Genomic DNA, 16,718 nt, shown 5'->3' on the forward strand with positions numbered 1-16,718 from the left:
GGCCTCCTCCTGTTCCTGTGAAACAGTCTCGAGGGGCTGAACGGCCTCCTGCTGTTCCCGTGTAAGATCAGCCAGTATAAATGACTCTGACGATCGGACTTACGTAGGTATCTTGATCGTAAATCTCAACCACGATGTCGGGCGGGTTCCTGGCAATGAAGTCTGGATCGCCGAAAATCTCGACCTCGTAGAAGATTAGCGTCTGGTCCCAGGTGGGGTTCAAGGTGCCTCTGATGGTGACGGTTGCTTGGCTTTGATGCAGGAACGAGACAATCGCATACGGGTCTGTAAACAGGAAGACAGAGAGCCACTCAGCTTTACACAAGGAGCTCAGAGTGCAATAGGGTCGGAGCCGCCACAGTACCGCTTGGCTTTGACACATAAGGACACAGGTGGGGGTTTCCCATTGGTGCGCGTTGTACCGGTTTTTGTGGGTCAAATGGGCGCAAGAATGACCGACTTAACAGTGGGACACAGTCTGTGTGGAGGTTCAGCTCACTGCTCAATGACATCGAGTCTACAGCACAGAAACAGGCCATTCGGCCCCACTGGTCCGTGCCACACCAGCCTCCTCCCACCAGTATTGTGTGCAGTTTTGGTCGCCTTATCTGAGGAAGGATGTTCTTGCCATGGAAGGAGTTCAGCGAAGATTCACCAGGCTGATACCTGGGATGGCAGGAATGACGTATGAGGAGAGATTGGGTCAATTGGGCTTATACTCGCTGGAGTTTAGAAGAATGAGAGGGATCTCTTTGAAACTTATAAAATTCTAACAGGACTGGACAGACTAGATGCAGGAAGGATGTTCCCGATGGCGGGGGAGTCCAGAACCAGGGGTCACAGTCTAAGGATAAGGGGTAAGCCATTTAGGACAGAGATGAGGAGGAATTTCTTCATCCAGAGAGTGGTGAACCTGTGGAATTCTCTACCACAGAAGGCAGTTGAGGCCAATTCATTAAATATATTCAAGAGGGAGTTAGACATATTTCTTAAGGCTAAAGGGATCAAGGGATATGGGGAGAATGCAGGGACAGGGTACTGAATTTGGATGATCAGCCATGATCTCATTGAATGGCGGAGCAGGCTCGAGGGGCCAAATGGCCTACTCCTGCTCCTATCTTCTATGTTGCTATGTTTCTATGTTATCTCATCTCACCCCATCAGCATATCTTCTATTCCTTTCTCCCTCATGTGCTTATCTAGCTTCCTCTTGAATTGATCTATGCTATTTGCCTCAACCACTCCCTGTGTTGCCTCGGCCCTAAGCTCTGGAATTCCCTCCCTAAACCTCTCCGCCTCGCTACCTCACTTTCCTCCTTTAAGGCGCTCCTTAAAACCTACCTCTTTGACCAAGCTTTTGGTCACCTGCCCTGATTTCTCCTTCTGTGGCCCGGTCTCAAGATGTTTAATACTCCTGTGCAGCGCCGTGGGACGTTTTACTACCCTAAATATAAGTTGTTGTTGCTGTCCTAGACTCCCCCGACAGTGGAAAAAGTTTCTCTCCGTCGACCCCATCATTTCATCGATTCATAGAAACGCACTCCCTCCCCCCAACCCCGCCGAGACTGATGTCACCGTACCCCACCCATCATTGGACATGATCTTAAAGAGGGCTCATTTGCAGGGCTACGGGGAAAGAGCAGGAGGAGTGCGACTAATTGGATAGCTCTAGATCGAGCCCGATGGGCCCAATGCCCTCCTCCTATGCTGTAAGTGTCAGCTGTGGCTCAGTGGGCAGCAGTCTCTCTCTCTCGCCTCTCAGTCAGAAGGTTGTGGGTTCAAGTCCCGCCCCAGAGACTTGAGCACAAAAATCCAGGGTGGCACTCCCAGTGCGGCGCTCAGGGAGTGCCACACTGTCGGAGGTGCCATAAGAACATAAGAAATAGGAGCAGGAGTAGGCCAATCGGCCCCTCGAGCCTGCTCCGCCATTCAATAAGATCATGGCTGATCTGATCCTAACCGCCAATCTACTATCACAGAACCATCTCCTCAATCTAACAGAATTAGACACACGAAATAGGAGCAGGATCAGGCTACATGGCCCCTGGGCCCGCTCCGCTACCCACAGGGCCATGTCCGATCCGAACCTAGACTCATGTCCAAATTCCTGCCCGCTCCCCGTAACCCTTAATTCCCTTTACTTCTAGGAAACTGTCTATTTCTGTTTTAAATTTATGTAATGATGTAGCTTCTACAGCTTTTTGGGGCAGCATATTCCATGGACCTACCACCCTCTGAGTGAAGTAGTTCCTCCTCATCTCAGTTTTGAAAGAGCAGCCCCTTATTCTAAGACTATGCCCCCTAGTTCTAGTTTCACCCATCATCGGGAACATCTTCCCCGCATCCACCCGATCCAACCCCTTCACAATCTTATATGTTTCAATAAGATCGCCTCTCATTCTTCTGAACTCCAATGAGTAGAGTCCCAATCTACTCAACCTCTCCTCATATGTCCATCTTTCGGATGAGGCATTAAACCGAGGCCCTGTCTGCCCTCTCAGGTGGACGTAAAAGATCCCACGCCCACTATATCGAAGAAGAGCAGGGGGAGTTCTCCCCGGTGTCCTGGGGCCAATGTTTATCCCTCCATCAACATCACTAAAAACAGATTCTCTGGTCATTATCACATCGCTATTTGTGGGAGCTTGCTGTGCGCAAATTGGCTGCCACGTTTCCTAAATTACAACAGTGACTACACTTCAAAATAGTACTTCATTGACTGTAAAGCGCTTTGGGACGTCCTGAGGTGGTGAAAGACGCTGTAGAAATGAGAATCCTTTCTTTTCAAGATTCAACCCTGCACGAAGCTACCAGGTGGAGCGAGGCTCCCAAAAATGTTTTTAAAAACCTGAGGTAAAACGGCACAGAATTAAAGAGCAACAAACTGACGCTGAGATCGAAGGTGTTAGGTTTTGTCACGGTTTGTGTAAAGTGCGAAAATCATAGACTGTTTCTTTTTTGTTCGAAACCAAGGAACGATTTGCGCAGAAAGAATTTTTTTTTTTTTTTTTTACAAGAGCCCCTTTTTTGTTTTGAAGCTGAGGTCATTAAGTTGCTGCTGTAAGAATTTCCAACAGCCCCCAGTTGGGCTGCTTTTCACAATAAACAAGAGTACATCTCCATTAAAAAAAAACCCTCGCTGGCTGGGGTTTGGAAAGGATCTTGACGGTTGCAGCTCGTACGGCGAGCCCTCAATCACTGTCGCTGTATATAAACTGCGGTGGGAAAAAAAAACCTTTAAAAAAAAATATATAGCCTTCTTTCCACAGCCCGCATGAACTGACCTTTACAACCACCGGCGGATCAAAACTATGCCTGGGATTTTCCAGTCAAATGTTGGATTTCCCTCTCCTTCCCCACCCCCCACCACTCCCCGCCCCCCTCGTTCTCTCTCCTCTAACTTCAAGTTTTATAGCTTTTCCAAGTGCAGCTGTTAGTTTCTATATTTTCCTTGTTTAGGTCCTGACCTTTCCCTCCTCTCTCTCTCTCCTGTGTGTGGCCCCCACACACACACCCCCCCCACACACACACATACACCCCACACACACACACACCCACACACTCACACACACCACACACACGCACTCACACACCCACACACATCACACACCACACACACGCACTCACACACCCACGCACGCACACACAGTCGGTCCCTTGTAAGCTCTCATTAAAAAGAGATAACCTGCTGGGGCCTCACAGTAGTGTTTCCGCAAAGGCAGCCCTGGTCTTGAGGTGTCAGCCTTGGCTCGGTCCGTAGACTGATTCAGAGTTGTGGGTTCGAGTCCCCGCTCCAGAGACTTGAGGCCGCAATCCAGGCTGACACTCCCACTGCGGTACTGAGGGAGTGCCGCACTGTCAGAGGTGCCGTCTTTCGGTTGAGATGTTAAACCGAGGCCCCGTCTGCTCTCTCAGGTGGATGTAAAAGATCCCATGGCACTATTTCGAAGAAGAGCAGGGGGAGTTCTCCCCGGTGTCCTGGCCAATATTTATCCCTCAACCAACATCACTAAAACAGATGATCTGGTCATTATCACATTACTGTTTGTGGGAACTTGCTGTGCGCAAATTGGCTGCCGCGTTTTCAACATTACAACAGTGATTACACTTCAAAAAGTACTTCATTGGCTGTTATGCACTTTGAGACATCCTGAGATGGTGAAAGGCGCTATAGAAATGCAAGCCTTTCTTTTCTTTACCAGGGGCGCTGCAACATGAATGAAATAATTCTGCTGCCTTCAGTTACCTCAGTCGCAGGACAAGGTTTCGGCCTGACGTACCCCTCCCCCTCCCCGAGGCTGCTGTGCCGTCAGTGGCATAAACAGATGCACACCCCTGGAATCTACAGGCCCTTTGGCCCATCTAATCTACTATACTCCACACGAGTCTCCTCCCAACTCTAATTACCTCTTTCCACCCTGTCCCCCTGTATCCCTCTATTCCCTTCTCCCTCATCTTTGCATCAAGCCTCCCCTAAACTCCATCAGCGCTGTCCGCTCCAACCACACCCTGTGACAGCGAATTCCACATTCTCAACACTCTCTGTGTAAGGAAAATCCTCGTAAGTTCTTGATTTGATCTGAGTGACTATCTGATATTTCTGCCCCCTTGTTCTGCACTCGCCCACAAGTGGAAGCACTTTCTCCACATCTACCCAATCAAACCCCTTCATAATTTTAAAGGACTCACCTCACAGCCTTCTCTTTTCCAGAGAAAAGAGCCCCAGCCTGCTCCTTCCTTTTTTTATTCATTCACGGAATGAGGACGTCGCCGGCAAGGCCAGCATTTTATTGCCCATCCCGAATTGCCCTCGAGATGGTGGTGGTGAGACAACTGAGTGTCTCGCTCGGCCATTTCAGAGGGCAGTTAAGAGTCAACCACGTTGCTGTGGGTCTGGAGTCACATATAGGCCAGACCGGGTAAGGGCAGCAGATTCCCTTCCCTAAAGACAGGAAACATAGAAACATAGAAGAAACATAGAAGATAGGAGCAGGAGTAGGCCATTCAGCCCCTCGAGCCTGCTCCGCCATTCAATGCGATCATGGCTGATCATCCAAATTCAGTACCCTGTCCCTGCTTTCTCCCCATATCCCTTGATCCCTTTAGCCTTAAGAAATATATCCAACTCCTTCTTGAATATATTTAATGAATTGGCCTCAACTGCCTTCTGTGGTAGAGAATTCCACAGGTTCACCACTCTCTGGGTGAAGAAATTCCTCCTCATCTCAATCCTAAATGGCTTACCCCTTATCTTTAGACTGTGACCCCTGGTTCTGGACTCCCCGGCCATTGGGAACATCCTTCCTGCATCTAGTCTGTCTAGTCCTGTTAGAATTTTATAAGTGTCAATGAGATCCCCTCTCATTCTTCTAAACTCTAGCGAATATAAGCCTCATCGACCCAATCTCTCTTCATACGTCATTCCTGTCATCCCAGGTATCAGTCTGGTGAATCTTCGCTGCACTCCCTCCAAGGAGAACTTATAATGGGAAATAAGGAAATGGCAGAGAAATTAAACAAATATTTTGTGTCTGTCTTCACGGAAGAAGACGCAAAAAAAACCTCCCGGAAATAGTGGAGAACCAAGGGTCTAGCGAGAATGAGGAACTGAAAGAAATTAGTATTATTTTAAAAAATAGTACTGGAGAAATTAATGGGACTGAAAGCTGATAAATCCCCTGGACCTGATGGTCTACATCCTAGGGTTTTAAAAGAGGTGGCTCTACCCCAGAGCGCTGTGGAGGCTCAGTCATTGGGTATATTCATAAGAACATAAGAAATAGGAGCTGGAGTGGGCCATTTGGCCCTTCAAGCCTGCTCCGCCATTCAACAAGATCATGGTTAATCTTCTACCTTAACTCCACCTTCCTGCACTATCCCTATATCCCGTAATGCCCAAAAATATATCGGCCTCTGTCTTGAATATACTCAACGACTGAGCATCCGCAGCTCTCTGGGATAGAGAATTCCAAAGATTCACAACCCTTTGAGTGAAGAAATTTCTCCCCATCTCAGTCCTAAATGGTCAACCCCTTATTCTATGACTGTGAGCCTGTGTTCTAGATTCCCCAGCCAGGGGAAACATTTATCCCAGCAGTAACCCCTTAAGAATTGTATATGTTTCAATTAGATCACCTCTCATTCTTCTAAACCCAAAGGAATATAAGCCTAGTCTACTCAATCTCTCCTCATAGGGCAACCCCCTCATCCCAGGAACCAGTCTGGTGAACCTTCACTGCACTCCTTCTAAGGCAAGTATGTCTTTCGTTAGGTAAGACAGAAATCAATAGATTTTTTTGGATATTAGAGGAATCAAGGGATATGGGGATAGTGCAGTTGAGGTAGAAGATCAGCCATGATCTTATTAAATGGCAGAGTAGGCTCAAGGGGCCAAATTTATGTTCTTAATGACAATCTCATGGTCACCATTACTAATACTAGCTTTTTTTAATTCCAGATTTATGTTAACTGAATTTAAATTCCCCAGCTGTTGTGGTGGGATTTGAACTCATTAATTCCAGGCCTTTGGATTACTAGTTCAAGTAACATAACCACTACGCGACCGTACCCATGTGACAGCTGAATCATTTCAATCCTGGTATCATCTTTGTAATTTTCTGAAATTTTTCCAGTGCTTCTATATCCTTTTTGTAGTATGGAGACCAGAACTGTGCACAGCACTCCAAGTATGATCCAACCAAGGTTCCACATAAAATTATCACCTCAATTTTTTTGTATTCTATTCCTCTTCATGACCGTATCAGCTTGCGTTGCTATTTTTTTTAGCAATTTATGCATCTGTATGCCCAGACCATTCTCGGGATGTGGGTGTCGCTGGCAAGGCCAGCATTTATTGCCCATCCCTAGTTGCCCCTTGAGAAGGTGGCGGTGAGCCGCCTTCTTGAACCGCTGCAGTCCGTGAGGTGAAGGTACTCCCACAGTGCTGTTAGGTTGGGAACAGCACTTTGATACAACTGAGTGACTTGCTCGGCCAGTTCAGAGTACAGCTAAGAGTCAACCAAGTAGGTGTGTGACTGGAGTCACGTACAGGCCGCTTTCCTTCCTTGTAAGAACATGAGTGAACCAGTTGGGTTTTAACCACAATCTGGCAGCTTCCCTGGTCACTTTTACCGAGACCAGCTTTTTATTTCCACATTTTCTTTTTAATCTGCATTAAAATTCTCAAACAGCCACAGTGGGATTTTAACTGGTCGCCGTCTGGATTATTAGCCCAGTAATATAACCACTACACTACCGTGCCCCACAATGATAGCTACCTTTCTTGCCACAGGAAGACTGGCCTCCTCGGCCTACTGATCCAGATCTTTCTGACCAGCAAGCTGCTCAGATCTGGCTTAACCATCATACTAGGATGCAGAAAGAGGAGTTATTCCAAACCTGTATCCCGGGCGGCACGGTGGCATAGTGGTTAGCACTGTTGCCTCACAGCGCCAGGGACCCGGGTTCGAATCCGGCCTCGGGTGACTGTCTGTGTGGAGTTTGCACATTCTCCCCGTGTTTGCGTGGGTTTTCTCCGGGTGCTCCGGTTTCCTCCCACAGTCCAAAGACGTGCGGGTTAGGTTGATTGGCTATGATAGGTTGACCCTTAGTGTTAGGGGGATTAAATACGTGGGGTTACGGGGATAGGGTGGGATATGTGTTGGTGCAGGGGTTACGGGGATCGGGTGGAATATGTGTCGGTGCAGGCTCGATGGGCCAAAATGGCCTTTATCTGCACTGTGGGGTTTCTGTGATTCTGTGTGATTCTGTATCGAACCCTGGTTAGACCACACTTGGAGTACTGCGTACAGTTCTGGTCGCCATATTATAAAGAGGATATAGAGGCACTGGAGAGGGTGCAGAGAAGATTACAAGGATGATACCAGAAATGTGAGGTTATACCTATCAGGAAAGGATGAACAGGCTGGGTCTCTTTTCTCTTGAAAAAGGCTGAGGGGTGACCTGATAGAGGTCCTTAAAATTATGAAAGGTTTTGATAAAGTAGACACAGAGAGAATGTTTCCATTTGTGGGAAAAAATAAAACTAGAGGCCATCAATATGAGAGAGTCACCAAGAAATCAAATAGGGAATTCAGGAGAAACTTCTTAACCCAGAGAGTGGTGAGAATGTGGAACTCGCTCCCACAGGGAGTGGTTGAGGCGAATAGTACAGATGTATTTAAGGGGAGGCTGGACAAGCATATGAGGGAGAAGGGAATAGAGGGTTATGCTGATAGATTTAGATGAGGAAAGACGGGAGGAGGCTCGAGTGGAGCATAAACGCCGGCATGGACTGGTTGGGCCGAATGGCCTGTTTCTGTGCTGGATATCCTACATAAGCAAAGAAGGTGCAACACTCCTTAAAATGAAGGATGCGATTGCAGCTTTCAATTGACTGTGAAAAACACTCCCACAGATTTGCTACAAACTTCAAACGCTCTCCGACCCACCTCTCGTTTGGATGAGATGTTAAACCGAGGTCCCGCAGAAAGATCCCGTGGGACCAGTCAACCAAACCCTTGCATCCTGCAAACACTTCTCTCTCCAGAAGTCAATCTAATTGCCTCATTTGTTGTTGGAGATTTTTTAATTGAAAAATTAAAATTAAAATAAAGATGTAATAGCAGAACACTTGGAAAACAGTGACAGGATCGGACAAAGTCAACATGGATTTACAAAAGGTAAATCGTGCTTGACTAATCCGCTGGAATTTTTTGAGGATGTAACTGGTAGAATAGATAAGGGAGAACCAGTGGATGTGGTGTATTTGGACTTTCAGAAGGCTTTCGATAAGGTCCCGCATAAGAGATTAGCGTGTAAAGTTAAGGCACATGGGATTGGGGGCAAGGTACTGACTTGGATAGAGAAATGGTTGGCAGACAGGAAGCAAAGAGTTGGAATAAACGGGTCTTTTTCCGAGTGGCAGGCAGTGACTAGTGGGGTACCGCAGGGATTGGTCCTAGGACCCCAGCTATTCACAATATATATTAATGATCTAGACGAGGGGACTAGATGTAATATCTCCAAGTTTGCAGACAACACAAAGCTGGGTGGGCGTGTGTGCTGTGAGGAGGATGCCGAGAAACTCCAGTATGATTTGGACAGGTTGGTGATTGGGCAGATGCATGGCAGATGCAGTATAATGTAGATAAATGCGAGGTTATCCACTTTGGTGGCAAAAACAGGAAGGCAGATTATTATCTGAATGGCAATAGATTAGGAGAAGGGGAAGTGCAACGAGACCTGGGTGTCCTTGTGCATCAGTCACTGAAGGTAAGCATGCAGGTGCAGCAGGCGGTTAAGAAGGCGAATGGCGTGTTGGCCTTCGTAGCGAGAGGGTTTGAATACAGGAACAAGGATGTCTTGCTGCAGTTGTACAGGGCCTTGGTGAGACCACACCTTGAGTATTGTGTGCAGTTTTGGTCGCCTTATCTGAGGAAGGATGTTCTTGCCATGGAGGGAGTGCATCGAAGATTCACCAGATTGATACCTGGGATGGCAGGAATGACGTATGAAGAGAGATTGGGTCAATTAGACTTATATTCGCTAGAGTTTAGAAGAATGAGAGGGGACCTCATTGAAACTTATAAAATTCTAACAGGACTAGACAGACTAGATGCAGGAAGGATGTTCCCGATGGCGGGGGAGTCCAGAACCAGGGGTCACAGTCTAAAGATAAGGGGTAAGCCATTTAGGACAGAGATGAGGAGGAATTTCTTCACCCAGAGAGTGGTGAACCTGTGGAATTCTCTACCACAGAAGGCAGTTGAGGCCAATTCATTAAATATATTCAAGAAGGAGTTAGATATATTTCTTAAGGCTAAAGGGATCAAGGGATATGGGGAGAAAGCAGGGACAGGCTACTGAGTTTGGATGATCAGCCATGATCTCATTGAATGGTGGAGCAGGCTCAAGGGGCCGAATGGCCTACTCTTGCTCCTATCTTCTATGTATCTCTGTATCTTTTTTCTACTTTTTCTTTCTGTTTCGTTCTTCGTTCGCTCTCTTAATCCAATCTTCCTTTCCCTCTCTTTATTTCACTTTCTGTACCTGATTGAATTCACTATTCCATCTTAAACTCCCTTCTCAGTCCTTGCACAGTTAATTTCACAATCCTTCAATCTGATTGGGTAAGGAGACACACAGTTGCTTGCCTGGTTCACTCAGGTCCCAGATGCTCTGTAGGAGGCGCCGCGCTGTTTCCATTTCGCACTTTCAGCAACTTCCAGGGCAAAATATCGTCAACGTTAAATGGGCAAGGGAAAGTCTAACTAACAGCAGGCGCCGTTCGTTGACCTCCCGCGGCAAATTCTGGGCCGATATCTTATCCTGGTTACTTATTCCACAACACTACCAGCGGAGAGACTAGAGAAGCTGGGGTTGTTCTCCTCAGAGCAGAGAAGGTTAAGGGGAGATTTAACAGAGGTGTTCAACTGTTTCCAGTGGCAGGAGGGTCAGTAACATAGAAACATAGACATAGAAACATAGAAGATAGGAGCAGGAGTAGGCCATTCGGCCCCTCGAGCCTGCTCCGCCATTTAATGAGATCATGACTGAATATCCAAATTCAGTACCCTGTCACTGCTTTCTCCCCATATTTCTTGATCCCTTTAGCCTTAAGAAATATATCTAACTCCTTCTTGAATATATTTAATGAATTGGCCTCAACTGCCTTTTGTGGTCGAGAATTCCACAGGTTCACCACTCTCTGGGTGAAGAAATTCCTCCTCATCTCTGTCCTAAATGGCTTACCCCTTATCTTTAGACTGTGACCCCTGGTTCTGGACTCCCCCGCCATCAGGAACAGCCTTCCTGCATCTAGTCTGTCTAGTCCTGTTAGAATTTTATAAGTTTCAATGAGATCCCCTCTCATTCTTCTAAACTCCAGCGAGTATAAACCCAATCGACCCAATCTCCCCTCATAAGTCAATCCTGCCATCCCAGGTATCAGTCTGGTGAATCTTCGCTGCACTCCCTCCATGGCAAGAACATCCTTCCTCAGATAAGGCGAACAAAACTGCACACAATACTGTAACCAGAGGACACAGATTTAAGGTAATTGGCAAAGGAACCAGAGGCGACATGAGGAAACATTTTTTTACACAGCGAGTTGTTGTGATCTGGAATGCACTGCCTGAAAGGGTGGTGGAAGCAGATTCAATAGTAACTTTCAAAAGAGAATTGGATAAATACTTGAAAAGGAAAAATTTGCAGGGCTATGGGGGAAGAGCAGGGGGATTGGGACTAATTGGATCGCACTTTCAAAGAGCCAGCACAAGCACGATGGGCCGAATGGCCTCCTTCTGGCATTAAGACTCTATGAGTACGCTTTGGGTGAATTCATCCGCTGAATCCTTTCTTATTTTTTTTTAATGCTTTTTGAAGCCTCCGCTTTTCCAAACTGAGAACGTCCAACTCTAACCGCCCCATGATGAAACGGACAGTCTCCAGAGTTCAGCGAGGCCAACGCCTGCCTTGCGCGAGTCGGTCGGTGGTGGCCACGAGAATGCCGCGTTTGTCCTGGCCCTCTGGGTGGGGTCTCGAGATGGGTGGCCGCAGCATCTGCTTGTTTCGGGCAGGAGGCCTCTTGTGATATGCAAATCTGGGTGCTCCGACGTACACAGGGCCCCCGATTGTAATTTTGAGGTACAAGTGGGCGGAGTCTGCACCACACACCCTCCGCCCATATGGGCGCTGAGCAACCTCCTCACTAAAAGAAGGAACTTGCATTGCTATAGCGCCTTTCACCACCTCGAAGTCCCAAAGCGCTTCACAGCCAACGAAGCACTTTTTTGAAGTGTGGTCACTGTTGTAATGTAGGAAACGCGACAACCAATTTGTACACAGCAAGCTCCCACAAACAGCAATGAGAGAATGGCCAGATCATCTGTTTACTTTAGTTATGTTGGTTGAGGGCAGGGCTTCGAATAGCGGCGTGCGATCTTTTACATCCACCCGAGAAGGCAGACGGGGCCTCGGTTTAACGTCTCATCTGAAAGACGGCACCTCTGACAGTGCAGCATTCCCTCAGTACTGCCCCTCCCACAGTGCAGCACTCCCTCAGTACTGCCCCTCCCACAGTGCAGCACTCCCTCAGTACTGCCCCTCCGACAGTGCAGCATTCCATCAGTACTGCCCCTCCGACAGTGCAGCGCTCCCTCAGTACTGCCCCTCCGACAGTGCGGCACTCCCTCAGTACTGCCCCTCCGACAGTGCAGCACTCCCTCAGGACTGCCCCTCCGACAGTGCAGCACTCCCTCAGTACTGCCCCTCCGACAGTGCAGCACTCCCTCAGTACTGCCCCTCCGACAGTGCGGCACTCCCTCAGTACTGCCCCTCCGACAGTGCGGCACTCCCTCAGTACTGCCCCTCCGACAGTGCAGCGCTCCCTCAGTACTGCCCCTCCGACAGTGCAGCGCTCCCTCAGTACTGCCCCTCTGACAGTGCAGTGCTCCCTCAGTACTGCCCCTCTGACAGTGCGGCGCTCCCTCAGTACTGCCCCTCCGACAGTGCAGCGCTCCCTCAGTACTGCCCCTCCGACAGTGCAGCACTCTCTCAGTACTGCCCCTCCGACAGTGCGGCACTCCCTCAGTACCACCCCTCTGACAGTGCAGCACTCCCTCAGTACTGCATTGGGAGTGTCAGCCTGGAATATTGTGCTCAAGTCTCTTGGAGTGGGACTTGAACTCACGACCTTCTGACTCAGAGGTGAGAGTGCAATCCATTGAGCCACAGCTGACATCTAACCAGTGGTCCTTTGAGGGACTGTTGGAGGACGTTCAGAAAACCATCAATCCTGCCTTTTACACTTTATCTGCTCCTTAGCAATGGGGCTTCTCGATTTTCTCATACTTGCCTCTTGCAAAATAGCCTGAAGCAAATCACACTCTGTAAAGCAGACCTGTTTTGTTTGGAGCCCATCTTGTAAGTCATCCAGCTGGGACCGTGGTCGAGAACTCTGCTGCTTGACTCTTCGATCTGTGCCAGTGAAGTGATTGGCACAATGGAAGGTTTCATTCCTCAGCCTTATCCATCTGTTGTTACATCTGGGTTCAGTCATTCCGTAAACAATCTGCCCATCGCACCTGGTGTCTCGATCCGTCCAAAGTGTCCTGAGACAACTTTATCTCTGCTCTCAAGCTCAGTTTATCCACCGTCAGGGCGACTAATGGAACTTCTGGGACAATCAGCAGCAACTGCTGGTCTCTTGCTGCTCCTTCACCAGTCACAGCTTCGAAACTCTTTCTAAAGCTCTCTCCGGGCTACTGTTAATTCTTCTACCCAAATCTCCCCATTATGTTCAAGAAAAAAAAAGACTGTGCATTTCTGTAGCACCTTGCACAACCTCAGGACATCCCAAAGTGCTTTAAAACCAATCAAGTACTTTTTGAAGTGTAGTCACTGTTGTAATGTAGGAAACACGGCAGTCAATTTGCGCACAACAAGCTCCCACAAACAGCAATGTGATAATGACCAGATCATCTGTTCTTTTTGAGATGTTGGTTGAGGGATAAATATTGGCCCCAGGACACCGGGGAGAACGCCCCCCTGCTCTTCTTCGAAATAGTGCCGTGGGATCTTTTACATCCACCTGAGAGAGCAGACTGGGCCTCGGTTTAACATCTCATCCGAAAGACGGCACCTCCGACAGTGCGGCGCTCCCTCAGCACTGCGCTGGAATTGTCAGCCTGGTTTATGTGCTCAAGTCTTTGGAGTGGGAAGGATCTCCTTACCTAAGGGAGGATATACTTGCCTTACAGGGAGTGCAAAGAAAGAATCACTAGACTGATTCCTGGGATGGGGGGATTGTCCTATGAGGAGAGATTGAGTAGACTAGGCCTATATTCTCTAGAGTTTAGAAGAATGAGAGGGGATCTCATTGAAACATACAAAATTCTTACAGGGCTTGACAGGGTAGATGCAGGGAGGATGTTTCCCCTGGCTGGGGAGTCTAGAACCAGGGGTCACAGTCTCAGAATAAGGGGTCGGCCATTTAGGACTGAGATGAGGAGAAATTTCTTCAATCAGAGGGTGGTGAATCTTTGGAATTCTCTACCCCAGAGGGCTGTGGAGGCTCAGTTGTTGAGTATATTCAAGACAGAGATCGATAGATTTTTGAATATTAAAGGAATCAAGGGATATGGGGATAGGGCAGGAATGGTGGAGCAGGCTCGAGGGGCCGAATGGCCGACTCCTGCCCCTGTTTCTTATGTTCTTATGAGCACACAACCCTCTGACTCAGAGGTGACAGCGCTACCTTGGTTAGACCACACTTGGAGCACTGTGAACAGTTCCGCCCTCCATATTATAAAAAGGATATAGAGTCGCTGGAGAAGGTAGGAAAAAAAGATTTACTAGAATGATACCAGAACTGAGAGGTTCTACCTATCAGGAAAGATTGAACTGCCTGGGGCTCTTTTCTCTAGAAAAGAGAAGACTGAGGGGTGACCTGACAGAGGGCTTTAAGATTATGAAAGGGTTTGACAGGGTAGACGTAGAGAAGATGTTTCCACTTGTTGGGGAGACCAGAACTAGAGGCCCATCAATATAAGACAGTCACTGATAAATCCAATAGGGAATTCAGGAGAAACCTCTTTACCCAGAGAGTGGTGAGAATGTGGAACTCGCTGCCACAGGGAGCGGTTGAGGCGAATAGCAGAGATACATTTAAGGGGAAGCTCGATAAACACATGAGGGAGAAAGGAATAGAAGGATATGGTGAAAGGCTGAGATGAAGAGAGGTGGGAGGAGGCTGGTGTGGAGCATAAACGCCGGCACGGACCAGTTGGGCCGAATGGCCTGTTTCTGTGCTGTAAATACAATGTAATACTTTGTAATTATCCAAGTCTCCTTTTAAAGATGCAATGGTCCCAGACTTCAACACTCTGTGGCAAAGTAGACCATGCACCAACAGCCCTCAGCATAAAAGAAACTTCTCCCAACCTCTCTCCTCACTTTTTTAGTGACAATGTTAAATCAATGACTCCTCCAAGCAGACGTTTGGCAGGAATAACATCCCCAATGCTACATTTGTTTTCCCCATCACCCACATGAATGGCCTCTGTGAGCGAGATTGCCAATAAATGCCGAGTTAGGGGAAAGTTGGTGCTGAGGGCCTGTGTCCAGTGCAGTAGGTTCAGACAGCTCAAACTCCCTTCTCATAGGACCCTTGCACCCAACAGACAAAGGAAAGCTTTGACTCAAACACAGAAGTGGCAAATCATAACAGGAACCTTCTGCAACTGAAGCTTGACCAACCTAGGACATCGCCGCTGCACCGCAGGAGGTTATGTTACAGGGCTAGTAAATCCCGAAGATCGCGAGTTCAAATCCCACCACGAGGCGGTTTGGGAATTTAAATTCAGTTTTCAAAATATCTGGATTCAGCATAAGAGACCGTGAAGCTGTGGGATTGTGGTAAAAACCCAACTGTGTCCTTCAGGGAAGGAAACCTGCCATCCTTACCTGAGCACAGAATCCAGACTGACCCTCCCAGAGCTGTACTGAGGGAATCTATTGTCTTTCGGATGAGACGTTAAACCGAGACCCCGTCTGCTCTCTCAGGTGGACCTAGAAGATCCCACGGCCAGTAATTCAAAGAACAGCAGGGGAGTTCTCCCCGGTATCCTGGGCCAATATTTATCCCTCAACCAACATCACTAAAAAACAGATTATCTGGTCTTTATCACATTGCTGTTTGTGGGAGCTTGCTGTGCACAAATTGGCTGCCATGTTTCCTTCATTACAACAACAACAACTTGTATTTATATAGTGCCTATAACATAGTAAACGTCCCAAGGTGCATCACAGGAGCGTTAACAAACAAAATTTGACACCGAGCCACATAAGGAGATATTAGGGCAGGTGACCAAAAGCTTGGCGAAAGAGGGAGGTTTTAAGAAGCGTCTTAAAGGAGAGAGAGGTAGAGAGGTTTAGGGAGGGAATTCCAGAGCTTAGGGCCTTGGCAGCTGAAGGAACAATACAACAGTGACTACATTTCAAAAGTACTTCATTGGCTGTAAAGCGATTTGGGACTTCCTGAGGTGGTGAAAGGTGCGACAGAAATGCAAGTTCTCTTTTTATTTTCTTTTACAAGGTCTGGGCCTATAGGTGACTCCAGTCCTACACCAACGTGGTTGACTCTTAACCGCCCTGTGAAGTGGCCGAGCGAGACACTCAGTCCTGTGACACTGCTACCAGTGGTTCAGGAAGAGGGCCCACCACCACCTCCTCAGGGTAATAAATGCCGGGTTTGCCAGCGGCGCCAATGTCCTGAGAATACATTTTTAAATCCTTAGGGGGAAAAACTGGGATGCGCCCCGCTTGGGGCGCTAACTTCACCCCCATGCCCAAAAGTGAATGGTAGTGCCCCAAGCAGGAGGCAGGGCTACTGGAAGCGCTCCCCCTCCCTCTTGGGGCGCTCCCATGGAATATCGCGGCGCTTCGTGCAGCAGCGCCACGCGGGTCGGATCGTAGCACCGCGGTACTGCAGGCCTCCCTCCCCTGATTAAAGGGGCGTGGCCTAGCGCAGCGCACGCTGGGGCCCTGCTGGACCACCGGGGAGCGGGGTGCCGGGAAAAGAGCCCGGCACTCAAGAGGAGCGCCGGGCTGCACGATCGCGGCCGGCACCCCACGGGGGGAGGTCAGAGGGGGCAGGTGCTGGCAGGCGGCCCCAAAAAAGAAATGGCCGCCCGGCACCTGCCCTGTAATTATCGTCG

The 16,718-nt window shown here is 48.4% G+C and overlaps 1 protein-coding gene across 6 annotated transcripts in view; it reads right to left on the reverse strand.

The window, feature by feature from the left end:
- dysf (dysferlin, limb girdle muscular dystrophy 2B (autosomal recessive)) overlaps positions 1-16,718 on the reverse strand; it is a 456,546-nt gene that overhangs the window by 118,092 nt on the left and 321,736 nt on the right. For all 6 annotated transcript variants that reach the window (XM_085975973.1, XM_085975981.1, XM_085976004.1 and 3 more), the window contains one exon: positions 104-285. In XM_085975973.1, coding sequence (XP_085832099.1) covers positions 104-285 — 182 coding nt within the window. The remainder of the gene's footprint in view (positions 1-103; positions 286-16,718) is intronic.

The sequence above is a fragment of the Somniosus microcephalus genome, chromosome 2 (genome assembly GCF_052327205.1).
Source record: "Somniosus microcephalus isolate GS21.2 chromosome 2, FLI_Smic_1.0, whole genome shotgun sequence".
Classification (NCBI taxonomy): domain Eukaryota; kingdom Metazoa; phylum Chordata; class Chondrichthyes; order Squaliformes; family Somniosidae; genus Somniosus; species Somniosus microcephalus.